Genomic DNA, 13,533 nt, shown 5'->3' with positions numbered 1-13,533 from the left:
TTAGCTTAGCAATCCATTATTTTATAATTGAAATTTTAACTATGCTCAATTGAATCTTGTTAAAATACATAAAATATATATGCAATAACTGCAATGCAAAAAAATTGGGTAATGAGCCAAGCAGATTATGTTGCGCTGTTGTAAAAGTTGTTCCTCCTGAGAATCAAGAGCTCCCACAACAAATTAAAAACTTTCTAATCCGAGTACATCCGTTATCAACACACTTTTTCATAATATAATATAATATAAACATAATAATAAATCTGTAGCCAAAATTTTTCTGTTAATTTTCGCTTTTCCAAAAATAATTGGTAATAACAATTAAGAAACATGTTAATGGAATTGTCATTGCTCCAAATGAGTGGTCTCTGGATCAAAATGATCGCATTTTAATATTTTAAATACAATTTAAATTAAGTAACATATTAAACGATTTATCCTTCTATCAAACAGGAATGTTCCCTGGATCAAATGTCCTATTTTAATTATGTAATTACTTTATATTTATTTCTAACAGGTGCAGCGGAGCGCACGGGTACGGCTAGTATTTTAATATTGTAGTTAAACATTTTTAAAAGTTATAATTCAAATCTAAATGCAGATGGTTTTATTAACAGACAATAGTATTGCCAGGGGGAGGGATTGTGCTATTTACTTAACACTGAATCGACTTCCAGGCGAGTTGCCACTTGGTAGTTGTGTAAATGGTGTTTATAAGAACTTATTATGGTAAATTTGTAATGTAAGAAATGAAGACTAATGGATATTCGAAGCTACTGCAACCAATTCTATCTGGTTTAGACCCATGCTTAAGCCACCTACACTACAAAGGCTCATACTTTAACCTGGCATATTGCATAGCTTTCTCGTTCATCTTCGTTTCGATAACATTTATACTCCTTTTTGAAAGATTTAGTATTTATTGAATTTATTGCTATTTCACTCTTCAGAGGCTCTGATGCAACTAGAATCAACCCTTCGTTTTATTTTATAAAGAGCTTGAAGTAATCAGACTTCTGGTTGGAGCAAGAGGTACCGCTACTCTCTTCATGAAAGATGTGTTTAAGAGGCTTGGAATACCTACATCTATTATTCCGATTGTAACCTTAGCTGCATTGAAAGGATCAATTGCTCTCCTGAAGAATCACTTATATTCGAAATCAAACTAAGTTTAGTAGCATTCTTTACTTATTTGTAACACTTACCTTTCTAAAAATAGGTATATTTTCACTTATCTCAAAAAAAAAAAATATTTGCAGTTATGTACCTGTAACGAATTTCATTGTTAAAACAAAATCAATTGTTTTTCATTAACTTGTAAAAATTTCTATGGTTAAGTACTCTTTGTCCCTTGTGGCAGCTCACGAATGGTGAGAAGATATATAAATTTATTATTAGAATAAAATACAGCACATTTACATGGTTTAATTGAAGCATGCACACTGTTTTGTTTCTGGAACTTGACCTTTTTGAGCCTTATGGTACCTAGGTAGGTCTACTTAAGCTTGTGATACCTTACTGAGCTGTTTGTACAGTGCCACCAACATAAGCGCACAGTGGCAAGTTTGCGAACTTAATTGTCATGACATCCACTGTGCCTTGATTAAATGTTGCGATGATGTGCCACAAATTAGTCATTTTTCTCGCATTGCACTTGAGTGCCAATAGCATGTGTTAGGATTCTTTTAGTCGAAATATTCTTTATACATTCACTTTTGAAATAATGTTGATTGCCAAAATGAAATATCCAAATTGAATAAGAAAACATTACAGTCACTGTAATGAAAATATTTTATCTTATGTTACATAGGTGTAATGTGAACTGGACGCCATTTCAGACTTGGCTCCATTTTGTTCACCCTCATAGTGAAGTATTATCGTCTCTCTGACATACTCTGCTTTTGAAATCTGTTATCCATTTTTCCTTCAATTATTTCCATAATTTCTCTCCTGTGCTGCAAGTAGTATTGAGTGCAACACTTGTGATCAGCCTCTGTCACATTTTAATATATTACTCAGTCAGAATGCTTCTGTGTACTGCAGGAAGGGAATTTATTGGATCTGCACGTGACTAGGATAAAGGAGGAATGCGTGGACGAGAGCTACGAGGATATCAATCCAGAGATAAAATTTGAAGATCTCCCCATGGTGAAGTATGAAGCCGAGGTGAGTGGAGCTCATTGGTGTTCTGGCTTTTCTTTCCAGTGTTTAACTTGTATTTTGTTCGTCACAGAATCCTTCTCAGTACAACTATTTTGACGGAATTTTGGTATGCACTGGGACGGTTTTAAAACTGTCTGCATGTTTTTATTGCTTATTTCTTTGTTGGAGAATAGCTTGAATTTAAAATGCGATGTGGCTATTTTGTTTGAGTTTTGAAGGAAATTCTTTCAGTGATAATACAGTTATCTTTGGCAAGATACGCGAGGTTACATTGTTGAATGAGGTACCTAATATTGCTATCTTGAATATAGCTTAATGATTGATATTGTCTATATGGGCTATTCCATATGAAATCGATCAGTAAAAAACCTCGCATTTTTTAATACTCTAATTTTTTCCCTATTTATACAAGGTGCTGAGGAGAGTGCATTTTCAAAAATATACTATCGAAAATCAAACAGTTTTCGTACTATTGAGCGACAAATTTAGCGTATTTTATAAAAACAAGCCTCTTTCAGTGCTCAGAAGTCTGGAACCATTTACAGCAGAACATTGAATAGGAGCTCATTTTGAAGCTGACATTTGGTAGATTATGTTAAGAAGTAATCCTTATTTTTATTGTATACAGAGAGACAGATAATCTGATTTTACTTACTTTTAGGCTTTTTGGCCCTTTGTAAAAATTTAAAAAATATTGAGAAAAAACCTTGCATTATTAAGAGGGATTCGGCATTGTTTGCTTAGTGGCTCGGCAATAAGTTTCGAGGGTATTAAATAAATTATATTCACACGCCTAGACTTGAAAGGCGCAGTACCGCACGAACTGGCCGAGAGCTGAAGATAAGCGAGCGTTGGGCGTCATTTTATTCCTGTGTTTATGAAAACTTGTGATAAAGCTAGTCCAGCTATGCGCTACTAGACGAAACATCACATGTTTATGTCTTCTGACCTTGCTTGCCTAGGCTAGCTCCCACCTCACAGTCAGCTGGTTAGTTCATGTGCGTACTATTTATTTTCTTTATTTGATATTTTCAATATTTTCTTATCAACGGTGCACCAGTAAAAAATATGTGTTTATTTGTGCTTTCAATGCAGAATCTAACCATATAATTTAATAATAATAATTTTTTCGTGGGCAAAGGCGTCTTAATGAAGAAAAATCTAAATTTCTCCATTTCCATAAAAAGTAAGAAAAACTGTTTACATGTCAATATAAACTTTAACTTTTCAGCATCAAAATAAACCATGATTTTGATCACTGGGCGAAAGGGTTTCGGAGCCACAACAGTTTAAAGTTGCTCATTTTATGAAAATACGATAAATTTAAATATTTTAAATTTAAACACTATGAAGTTCTGATGCCTCAAACTTCGCACAAAGCATGGTATCGCAGTTGTTAACGGACAGAAAGAGTTTCATTGTATTTAGAAATTGCAGGGTCAATTTTCTCTATATTTCGGTCGATTTGAGATGGAATAGCCCATATGCTTTTTCCACAAAATTAAAGGCTAGATTTAGGCTCATACATTTAGCAGACACAAAGTTTGTGAGAATTATAGGAAGATGTGTTTCAATTACAATAGTTTTTATTTACGATACTTTTAATTTGTGTTGTAACTGTTCTTTTAGATAGCCGTTCATCTGTGCTGGTAGGCTGTAGATAATTCCGCCAAGTTCTCCAATGCCGTTTTCGCCCTCATTGTATCATTGAAACATTGCCACATTTAAAGTGGTTCCAACCTTGGTGTCCCCCAGGGGCGTATTTTGCGGGCTACCGGGGCTACCGGCGGTAGCCCAAGGAAATTACAAAAGAAAAAGTTTATAATATAACATAATGTAATAATTTTGTATTATTAGTTTTACCATAGTAATTAAAATTAAAGTAATTGTTAGATATATTTTGTGTAATAATAGGGTCAGCGGTAGCCCAAACCCTTTAACCAGTGTACGCCTCTGGTGTCCCCTAAATTTTTATAATTACATTTAATTCTTAATTGTTTCTTATAGTTAATCAGTAACGTACTTATTGAAGTAATTTATTTGATTTTTGTACGTTTCTTAACAAGAACTGTTTAAACATACATGCACGGCATTGAAATATATCTTCTCATCATTTCAGCTCTCGTTTGAAACAATTAAAATTAGGGTGGGAAGATGTCTTAGATTTAGTACAGACCTCCGATGCTGATAGAGGAATGTCTTGCTGCCCTGGCTCTAGGGCTTATGAAGTATTCGTCTGAAGATGGGCCCTGGCTCTGTCAGGGCTGAGGCCGAGTGGCCCACTTGTTGGCATCGGATTCATTAATGCCATGCATATTGTCTTTCGGACTGGGCAATCATCGTAGTTGTAGCACGCACAATGAACCAAAGAAGCCTAAATGTAAGGATCCCACCAGCCTGTCCCTCGAGGAGCCAGGCCAAAATAATGTCCAAATTGTGAGTCTGCTGTTTGCCCTATGCAGCATTCTGTTTGATAATTTATTTAGACTCGTGCTAATGTAGTTGTTTTCTTGCTGAAGGATAACATGTAGCCATCGAGTCTTGCTGTGTAGTATTTCGTAGAGGAAAGTCAAGTTGTGTATTTTACATGGAGGGGCTATTTAAAAATACTGAAGAAGCTTCTATGATCCCATTGTGTGGTGAATATAGGAAAAATACAGTATGCTGTAGTAATTTATGTGCTAAGAAATATCCTGAAAGATGTCAACCATCTTGACAATCCTTTGCGAACCTCTTCCATCAGAAAGCATAATGAATGTAAGCACTTTGCGACCATTTTTTAAATTAAATATTGACTGATTTAGATGGTGAAGTTAGTGCTCTAGCTGCTGTTGCTGTAAATCCATTCACTACAGCATGTGCCATTAGTCAGAGAGTGTGCCACACATTCTTCATATCACAAGTTCCTTTTGTGTCATAGACACCATTTTATTCTGGTGGGCATTAAGACAAAATATGTTATATGTACCTGTTTACTGATGACTTAACGTGTCGGCCATCCTTGACTAATATTGTATACTTACCTACTTTGGTTCATTGTCCATTGTTCCTCTGACTCCTCTAGTTGGACTTCTCTCTCACTTGTCACTTTCTCCTCTGTATTTATCCTGTCACTTTTGTCAAGCAGACCTGCTTGCACTCACTTTTTCTTACTCTTCTTCAAAGCTACTTCCAAAGTGGTTTGTTTGTATCACTGACATCCACTTTAGTTAATTTTCCTACTTTTCCCTACCTGGTTTATTCGTTTCCTCTTCTCTTCTCTCACATATTACCCCTCACTTTCACCCTTTGTCTCATTCCTCTCGCTCTCATTCCTGTTTTCTTCTTGCTCATTATCTCTTCTAATTCTTCATTTTCCATTTCACTTCCTTCATGGTTTAATGTTAAATTTTGTGCACACAATAACATCCTTAGACATGTTGGAGTTGAGTTAGATTTTCTTATTTGTCAGGAACAGTGAAACGAAGAAATATCAGTAATATGACCAAGCTCCCAAGGACTCGCTCACCTTATGAGCCTACTTATGAGCAATTCCCTGTGACAACAGGAGGCCCTTGCCCTTACGGGATGTGTACGGTCTAAATTTATTATTATTATTATTTTTTATATTTGTTTTTATTACAATAATAATTCAATTCTTAGTGTATTGTAAACGTAACAAACGTTTGAAATAAGAACTCCAAAGAGTGCTTTTTGCTACTTGGCCTCAGAGGGATTTAAGTGCAGACCTATGTCATGAAGAATCGATGCACTCTTCAGGTAAACTTGCCCAATCTCTCAGTTCTATTCTCTCTTTATTTTTAGGAAGACTTGTGTGATTCGGATACAGTGAAGGACGAGTTGGGCCTGGAAGTTGCTGCAGAAGAGAATGAGATTTTGCCTGATAGGTGAGTGTGGTGTGCGAGTGTTCACATGGTGATTTCTTTCATTGCTTCATTAAAATTGTCACATATGACGCTAATTAGCAATCTGTTACGGCATCGAATGGTTTGTGCTGTAATAAGAATGATCTCGGAAATCATGAAAGGAATTATGAGGGCAATAAGTGCTAGAGAGTTTATTTTATATCATTCATAATATGAAGAGAGATGATAAGAAAACAGTTTTCTAAGCCTACAAGTCATCATATTTTGTAATATAATTTAGGATTTATTCCTCCTACTTTTGTGTATGAATATCTCTAGTCCACAAAGCCTCCAGCCAGAAAGAGATAGTGACAGCCTTAGTTAGGAGAGAATTGTTGTCGTTCTAGCATTGGTATTAGGGCTTTTTGTCAAGTACATTCTTTCTACATTTCCGAGATCCAAATTAAGTCTATATAACTCAAAAATGTTGAAAGTTTTAAATTCCGATTCCCGAAATAATATGTTGTTGTTGTTGTTTTCTAATGCCAGGCGTTTGGCAATAACGTCATTTGACCTCTTGCACTCCAATATTTTTCGAAGATATTATCATGACCACAGAAGCACAGATTTTGAGGTGTTCCGAATCCATTTCTTGGTTTGAGTTGCACAATGGACAGTTAGGGAACTGATATATTCCAATTCTATGCAGATGTTTGGCCAAACAATCATGGCCTGTTGCCAATCTAAATGCAGCTACAGACGATTTTCGTGGTAAATCGGGAATTAACTGTGGATTTTGATGCAGAGAGTTCCATTTTTTCCCTTGGAATTGTGTTATCAAATTTTGTTTGTGGAAGTCTAAGTATGTAGATTTAATAAATCTTTTCACAGAGTAATACGTAGATTTAGTAATAGGTCTGTAAGTAGCAGTGCTGCTCTTCTTTGCTAAAGCGTCCGCATCCTCATTTCCCAGGATTCCACAATGGGATGGTATCCATTGGAATACAATTCTTTTATTAAGTGATATTAATTGAGAGAGCTTTTTATTTATATTCTGCTGTTTGAGATGAAGGTGTGTGTTTAGAGACTATTGATGGAATAGCTGCTTTGGAGTCTGACAATATAACTGCATTCCTAAATTTATTGATAATAAATATGTTTTATTTAACGACGCTCGCAACTGCAGAGGTTATATCAGCGTCGCCGGATGTGCCGGAATTTTGTCCCGCAGGAGTTCTTTTACATGCCAGTAAATCTACTGACATGAGCCTGTCGCATGTAAGCACACTTAAATGCCATCGACCTGGCCCGGGATCGAACCCGCAACCTTGGGCATAGAAGGCCAGCGCTATACCAACTTGCCAACCAGGTCGACTAAATTTATTGATGTGGCATAGAAGATTCCTGAGACTTTCCCTTATTGCAATGATTTCACCATCAAAACTTGTTGTTCCATATCCAAGAGATCTATAAAGTGAGAAGAGACAGCACGTAACACCTGCACCGGCACCTTGTTCTCTGGAGATCAAGGATCCTTCGGTGTATAAATGAAGCCAGTTTTGTGAAGGATACCTAATATTAATTGTCTCTAAAGACAATTGTTTCAGTATTTCGGTGTTTACTTCTGATTTCAGTATTTCTTCTGTTAAATTTAGATTATATTTGGCTGCAAAAGGGTATCTGTCGGATACAGGGGGGAGAGCCATTAATCCTTCCCATTGAAGGCTTTAAGGAACCAACCTGGAAAATACCCAATGTCCCATCCCTACCTTCCCATGGTGCAGCTGTTAGTAAGCATAATTTTACAAGCTGAACTAAAGGGAGGGGCTACTCATCCATTAGCACTGGTCAGCTTGATGAGTTAATGTCTGAATTTGGTATAATTTTCCTCTATTCAATACCTAATTCCCTCTTTACCCTTTCCTATCCAGTCGTCTGACTGAACTCTTACTTCCTTCGACCCCGACGGCATTATAGCATTCGAGGCCTAGGGGTTCATTTCCCTTTCCTTCCTCCTCTTTCTACTTTTCTGTTCCTAGTGCTGACCTGCTATGGCACTAAAATCGTCATCCAGTGGCTTAAGAAGGGAAAGCTGGTGATCAACAACATCTCCCAGCTAGGCCCAATGTACCCGTCGACCAACAGCAGGTGTGGTCCTCCAGACATTCTGGAGGTTGTGTGTGAATGAAGTAGCCACCAAAACGTTAAAATATGGTGTTCACTTAAATCGGCTACAACTTGCCATTTTTCACTTCAATATGAAATAAAAAAGTTTCATATCCATTGTTCAAGAATTAAAACAGAAAATCAATATCCCGAATTTAAAAGAAAACTTACAAATTAAACCAAACCCTTTAACTCTATTAAATATAGAATATAATCCCGAAATAATATGCTTTTTTGTCGATATAGCTGCTTTACGTAGCTTTTTTAAATACCTATTACATAAAACATGTACTCAATCGAAACAGTTTATAAATAAAGTCAGACACCTTCGCTTTAGTAGTACCCATTACATCACTCCGTTTGTCTTGCAGTCTTTCCTGTCGCTTCTTTTCCTCCTTTCTCGCTATATTTTTCTTTTTTATATACGAATAAATATTTCACATGAATTTTCAAAATTGTTAGTGCGTTCGGAATGGTTGTGGGGAGTTGGCGCATGTAGAATACCAATTATAGTGTATGAATGTGGTTATTTACGTATAATTATATCTGATGGTATGATAAACTATATATGTATATAGTTTTTCGCAAGGTTGAAGTATACACTGACTGGCAAAAATGCAAGCCACCTATATTTTCTTTGAAATTTTCTTCCTTTTTAATTATATCAAAATAATGTTTGGTGCACTACGATTCATATAGAAATCTACTTATTTCGTGATATGTAATAATTAAAGGCCCCATTTTGTGATGAACTAAAATTCCTCCAAGTGGTACTTAAAACATACAAAAATCTGTGGAAATTTCATGACATAAAGTTAAGTTGTGATACAAATTTTGGTAATTATGCAGAACAACTACAGAAGCGATTTTGTTATTTTTGGTGGTCTGGTAATGTTTAGTATTGAATTTCGTTTATTAGTATGTGTATATTATGCGTAGGTCACTTACGGTTGAGGTAGAGTAGATTTTTTTAAATATGAAGTAGAATTGAACTTGGTTTTTTTTCTCGTGTTTAGAAGACTACGTTGTGAGTGCATAACTTTTAATGTATTGTGATTTGATTGGCTGAAGTGTTGTGTGTTCTTATTGGGTGATGTGTCTTCCAGTATGGTTGTGGTTAGTGCGTGTATTATTCTTCTCTTGTAGGTGGTCTATCGCCGTGAGTTGTAATGGATGTAGAATTTCGTTTTTTGTCTGTATAGAGTTGAGAGAGGAGGATATTGTAGACTATTTCGTTAATCACGGTATTATTAAGGATTGCATGATTTTCGGAGTGTGTTGCCATGAGTTGAGAGTAAGTAAGACGGATTTGAACTTCCGTTGCGGGAGATTATACCGGAAGTATGCGAAACGGAGGAAAGTTGGTCGTTCTGGTACCTTTCTGGCACGTAGTAAACTTAGTGTTGTGGACGTTTTTCGTTTGGTTGCGTCATTGGATATTTGGGAGAATATATCTTTAAGTGTAAATATCTAATGGAAGAGAGAATGTGTGCATTCTTTAGAGCAGCTGCAGCCCTGTATCCTACGAATTATTAAGGTAAGGTTCATCATGTTTGACATTGTTTAACGAATTTGTGAAATTGATTCAGTCTTTGCGTGGCTATTTTGGTTAGGTTAGTTTAGATTATTGCTGCTTATATTTGTCCTCTTGACAAGGAGTGAAAATTAATGTTTTTGATAAAAAAAATATTACATTAAGTTTTTGCAGTTTACGTTGTTTTCCTACTTTTGTTATCAAGTGTTTTTGAAAAAGGGGGTAAAAATGTAGGGTTTTGTGAAAGAATAAAATTTAAAATCGCTTCTGTAGTTGTTATGCATAATTACCCAAATTTTTGTGCTAAGATGCCGTGGTCTACTGGTGTTGTTACTACCAGACTTTTCATCTGCTACTGCGGCAGACATCATCAGTGGTGAGGTATCCTTGGTCGAAGTGCTCTTCTAGGTGTACCTGTGGTAACTGATACCTCAACTGTTCGTCTGTCATTAGTAGGGCCTGGACTGGGCATGGTGTCCCGGTGTCGCTGCGGTCTGCATCTGCACTTCACTCCAAACAACTCATAAGGCCGGTTACACCAACCTTCGTTATCAACTGTGCTGGGAATACTTTATATATAATTGTGGCATCAATTCTGAAGCTGTCCACCTTGTCGTCCCCAAATTCCGCTTATATTTCCTTTTGAACTTTCAATTAAACTGCTCTACATTCATCCTATTTATATTTGGAAAACTATTTTATTCTGTTTCATATGTTACCCAGATCTCTTCTTTTATTAAACGTTCCATCTGTCGTTTTGTTTTTAATTACGATATGGCAGCGTAATGTATTTAGAAAGAATATCTAGAACTAAGAACTTCTAGATGTTCTTAAAATTGATGCCTTTTACATGTTTGCCTATCATTGTTTCCTCAAGCCAAACAAAACAAAGTCTGCCATGATCATATGTAACCTATGAAAATTCGCGATTTCGAAGTCATGGTCATATGAGAAATAAAATATTGTAACTTTTAATCTACTTCTACCCATCACACCTGTCAAGAATGTGACTTTTATTCTTAATAATTTACCGTACAACAATGGATACTCCACTCAACACAGCAACACAATAGTCGTTATTGCACTCCACACGACGACAATGACAATACACATGTATTATTGAGAAGAACAATGTACTCCTAATTTCAATTAAGGTTCACAAATCTCTAACAAAACCGTCAGTTCTCAGTTCACAGTGCGCTTCCCCTGGTTAGTTCTTCTAGCTCAATGTTCAAGTTCACTCCACATCGAACTCAGGTCTTTCGGACGCGTCGCCTTCGCATGGACGGTGCCGCAGTTATGGGCTCACTCAAGTTCACTGCACGTCGACCTCAAGTCCTCCGGATACGTTGCACTCGCCTGGATACTGCCACAGTTACGGACTCACTCATGTTCATTGCACGTCGAACTCAAGTCCTCCGGATACGTTGCACTCGCCTGGATACTGCCACAGTTACGGACTCACTCATGTTCACTGCACGTCGAACTCAAGTCCTCCAGATACGTTGCAATCGCCTGGATACTGCCACAGTTACGGACTCACTCATGTTCACTGCACGTCGAACTCAAGTCCTCCAGATACGTTGCACTCGCCTGGATACTGCCACAGTTACGGACTCACTCATATTCACTGCACGTCGAACTCAAGTCCTCCAGATACGTTGCACTCGACTGGATACTGCCACAGTTACGGACTCACTCAAGTTCACTGCACGTCGAACTCAAGTCCTCCGGATACGTTGCACTCGCCTGGATACTGCCACAGTTACGGACTCACTCAAGTTCACTGCACGTCGAACTCAAGTCCTCCAGATACGTTGCACTCGCCTGGATACTGCCACAGTTACGGACTCACTCAAGTTCACTGCACGTCGAACTCAAGTCGTCCGGATACGTTGCACTCGCCTGGATACTGCCACAGTTACGGACTCACTCATGTTCACTGCACGTCGAACTCAAGTCCTCCAGATACGTTGCACTCGCCTGGATACTGCTACAGTTACGGACTCACTCAAGTTCACTGCACGTCGGACTCAAGTCCTCCGGATACGTTGCACTCGCCTGGATACTGCCACAGTTACGGACTCACTCATATTCACTGCACGTCGACCTCAAGTCCTCCGGATACGTTGCACTCGCCTGGATACTGCCACAGTTACGGACTCACTCAAGTTCACTGCACGTCGAACTCAAGTCCTCCGGATACGTTGCACTCGCCTGGATACTGCCACAGTTACGGACTCACTCAAGTTCACTGCACGTCGAACTCAAGTCCTCCGGATACGTTGCACTCGCCTGGATACTGCCACAGTTACGGACTCACTCATGTTCACTGCACGTCGAACTCAAGTCCTCCAGATACGTTGCACTCGCCTGGATACTGCCACAGTTACGGACTCACTCAAGTTCACTGCACGTCGAACTCAAGTCCTCCAGATATGTTGCACTCGCCTGGATACTGCCACAGTTACGGACTCACTCAAGTTCACTGCACGTCGAACTCAAGTCCTCCAGATACGTTGCACTCGACTGGATACTGCCACAGTTACGGACTCACTCAAGTTCACTGCACGTCGAACTCAAGTCCTCCGGATACGTTGCACTCGCCTGGATACTGCCACAGTTACGGACTCACTCAAGTTCACTGCACGTCGAACTCAAGTCCTCCGGATACGTTGCACTCGCCTGGATACTGCCACAGTTACGGACTCACTCAAGTTCACTGCACGTCGAACTCAAGTCGTCCGGATACGTTGCACTCGCCTGGATACTGCCACAGTTACGGACTCACTCATGTTCACTGCACGTCGAACTCAAGTCCTCCAGATACGTTGCACTCGCCTGGATACTGCTACAGTTACGGACTCACTCAAGTTCACTGCACGTCGGACTCAAGTCGTCCGGATACGTTGCACTCGCCTGGATACTGCCACAGTTACGGACTCACTCAAGTTCACTGCACGTCGAACTCAAGTCCTCCAGATATGTTGCACTCGCCTGGATACTGCCACAGTTACGGACTCACTCAAGTTCACTGCACGTCGAACTCAAGTCCTCCAGATACGTTGCACTCGCCTGGATACTGCCACAGTTACGGACTCACTCAAGTTCACTGCACGTCGAACTCAAGTCCTCCAGATACGTTGCACTCGCCTGGATACTGCCACAGTTACGGACTCACTCAAGTTCACTGCACGTCGAACTCAAGTCCTCCGGATACGTTGCACTCGCCTGGATACTGCCACAGTTACGGACTCACTCATGTACACTGCACGTCGAACTCAAGTCCTCCAGATACGTTGCACTCGCCTGGATACTGCCACAGTTACGGACTCACTCAAGTTCACTGCACGTCGAACTCAAGTCCTCCGGATACGTTGCACTCGCCTGGATACTGCCACAGTTACGGACTCACTCATGTTCGCTGCACGTCGAACTCAAGTCCTCCGGATACGTTGCACTCGCCTGGATACTGCCACAGTTACGGACTCACTCAAGTTCACTGCACGTCGAACTCAAGTCCTCCGGATACGTTGCACTCGCCTGGATACTGCCACAGTTACGGACTCACTCAAGTTCACTGCACGTCGACCTCAAGTCCTCCGGATACGTTTTCACTCGCCTGGATACTGCCACAGTTACGGACTCACTCATGTTCACTGCACGTCGAACTCAAGTCCTCCGGATACGTTACACTCGCCTGGATACTGCCACAGTTACGGACTCACTCATGTTCACTGCACGTCGAACTCAAGTCCTCCAGATACGTTGCACTCGCCTGGATACTGCCACAGTTACGGACTCACTCATGTTCTCTGCACGTCG

At 39.3% G+C, this 13,533-nt stretch overlaps 1 protein-coding gene across 2 annotated transcripts in view; it reads left to right on the top strand.

The window, feature by feature from the left end:
* LOC138692713 (zinc finger protein ZFP2-like) overlaps window positions 1-13,533 on the top strand; it is a 46,176-nt gene that overhangs the window by 21,690 nt on the left and 10,953 nt on the right. Inside the window, exons 3-4 of one of the 2 annotated variants that reach the window (XM_069815879.1) lie at window positions 2,044-2,166; window positions 5,968-6,050. In XM_069815879.1, the coding sequence (XP_069671980.1) occupies window positions 2,044-2,166; window positions 5,968-6,050 (206 nt within the window). The remainder of the gene's footprint in view (window positions 1-2,043; window positions 2,167-5,967; window positions 6,051-13,533) is intronic. The other variant, XM_069815880.1, reaches the window with a different exon arrangement.

The sequence above is a fragment of the Periplaneta americana genome, chromosome 17 (genome assembly GCF_040183065.1).
Source record: "Periplaneta americana isolate PAMFEO1 chromosome 17, P.americana_PAMFEO1_priV1, whole genome shotgun sequence".
Lineage (NCBI taxonomy): Eukaryota > Metazoa > Arthropoda > Insecta > Blattodea > Blattidae > Periplaneta > Periplaneta americana.
This window is presented reverse-complemented; position numbering and strand designations above follow the sequence as displayed.